Source organism: Cariama cristata, unplaced genomic scaffold (genome assembly GCF_000690535.1).
Source record: "Cariama cristata isolate BGI_N322 unplaced genomic scaffold, ASM69053v1 scaffold13893, whole genome shotgun sequence".
Lineage (NCBI taxonomy): Eukaryota > Metazoa > Chordata > Aves > Cariamiformes > Cariamidae > Cariama > Cariama cristata.
In genome coordinates, this window is record NW_009609038.1 from 22310 (window position 1) to 23184 (window position 875).

At 58.4% G+C, this 875-nt stretch overlaps 1 protein-coding gene across 1 annotated transcript in view; it reads left to right on the top strand.

Moving 5' to 3' along the window:
• LOC104159477 (nicotinamide mononucleotide adenylyltransferase 2-like) overlaps positions 1-829 on the top strand; it is a gene marked incomplete at both ends in the record, with an annotated part of 3157 nt that extends 2328 nt beyond the window's left edge. The window contains one exon of the mRNA XM_009697391.1: positions 700-829. Within this exon, the coding sequence (XP_009695693.1) occupies positions 700-829 (130 nt within the window). The remainder of the gene's footprint in view (positions 1-699) is intronic.
• Positions 830-875: the final 46 nt, after the last annotated feature.

An 875-nucleotide genomic window follows, 5' to 3' on the forward strand; every position in this document is an offset into this window, starting at 1 on the left:
AGTCCCTCCAAAGCCCAGGCAGTCCCGAGGGCCAAGGAGGAAGGTGACTGCCCTCGGGTGACCGCAGGGACGGGGAGAGCTGGGCTCCTGCCAACTCTTGGATGCAGCGAGCAAACCAAGGACGGGAAATGGATAAAAGGGCATCCTACAAACTCAGGGGCAGCCCAGACGGGAGGCACCAAAGTAGCATTAACCAGCCTGGCGGGATGTCCGGTGCATCCAGGGACCATGGTGTCGAAACCAGGGAGCCCCTGGAGATGCTTTCCTTCTCTTGTGGGGACTGGTGGAGAAGAAGAGGGCACGTTTGCTCTCGGGGTGACACGTCAACTGCTGGCTTTGCAGCACGGATTCATCATTTTTACTTATTCAGCAGAATTTATGTGCACCTCCAGGCGACTGGGGTGATGCCTGCCTGCACGCAGCAGGGCTGCAGCCTTGCCGGCCTCCTGGGTCCACACAAAAACTTAATCCCACTGTCCCCATCCTTAATCACAAGCCATCATCCAGAGGGTCCTGCTAGCCCCAGGCCCATCTGGTGAGGTCGGATGGGACTGGGGATCCTAAAATGAGCTTGGATGTATCTGGTGCTAAGGATGACCTTCAGCCTGGGGTGCGGAGGCTTGATCCAGGGGTCGTAAAGTTTTGGGGAGGTAGCTGGGGGGAAGGCACCGTTCCAGTTCCATCTCTCCCTCCTTGCAGAGAGTGACTGGCTGCATCCTTTCCAACGTCAACACGCCCTCCATCACCCCCGTGATCGGCCAGCCCCAGAACGAATCCTCGCAGACCATCTACCAGAACAACAACAACGTCTCCAACAAGCCCACTGCGGGTACGTGGTAGCGGGGTGGGGATGAGGGGGATGAGGGGGATGAGGG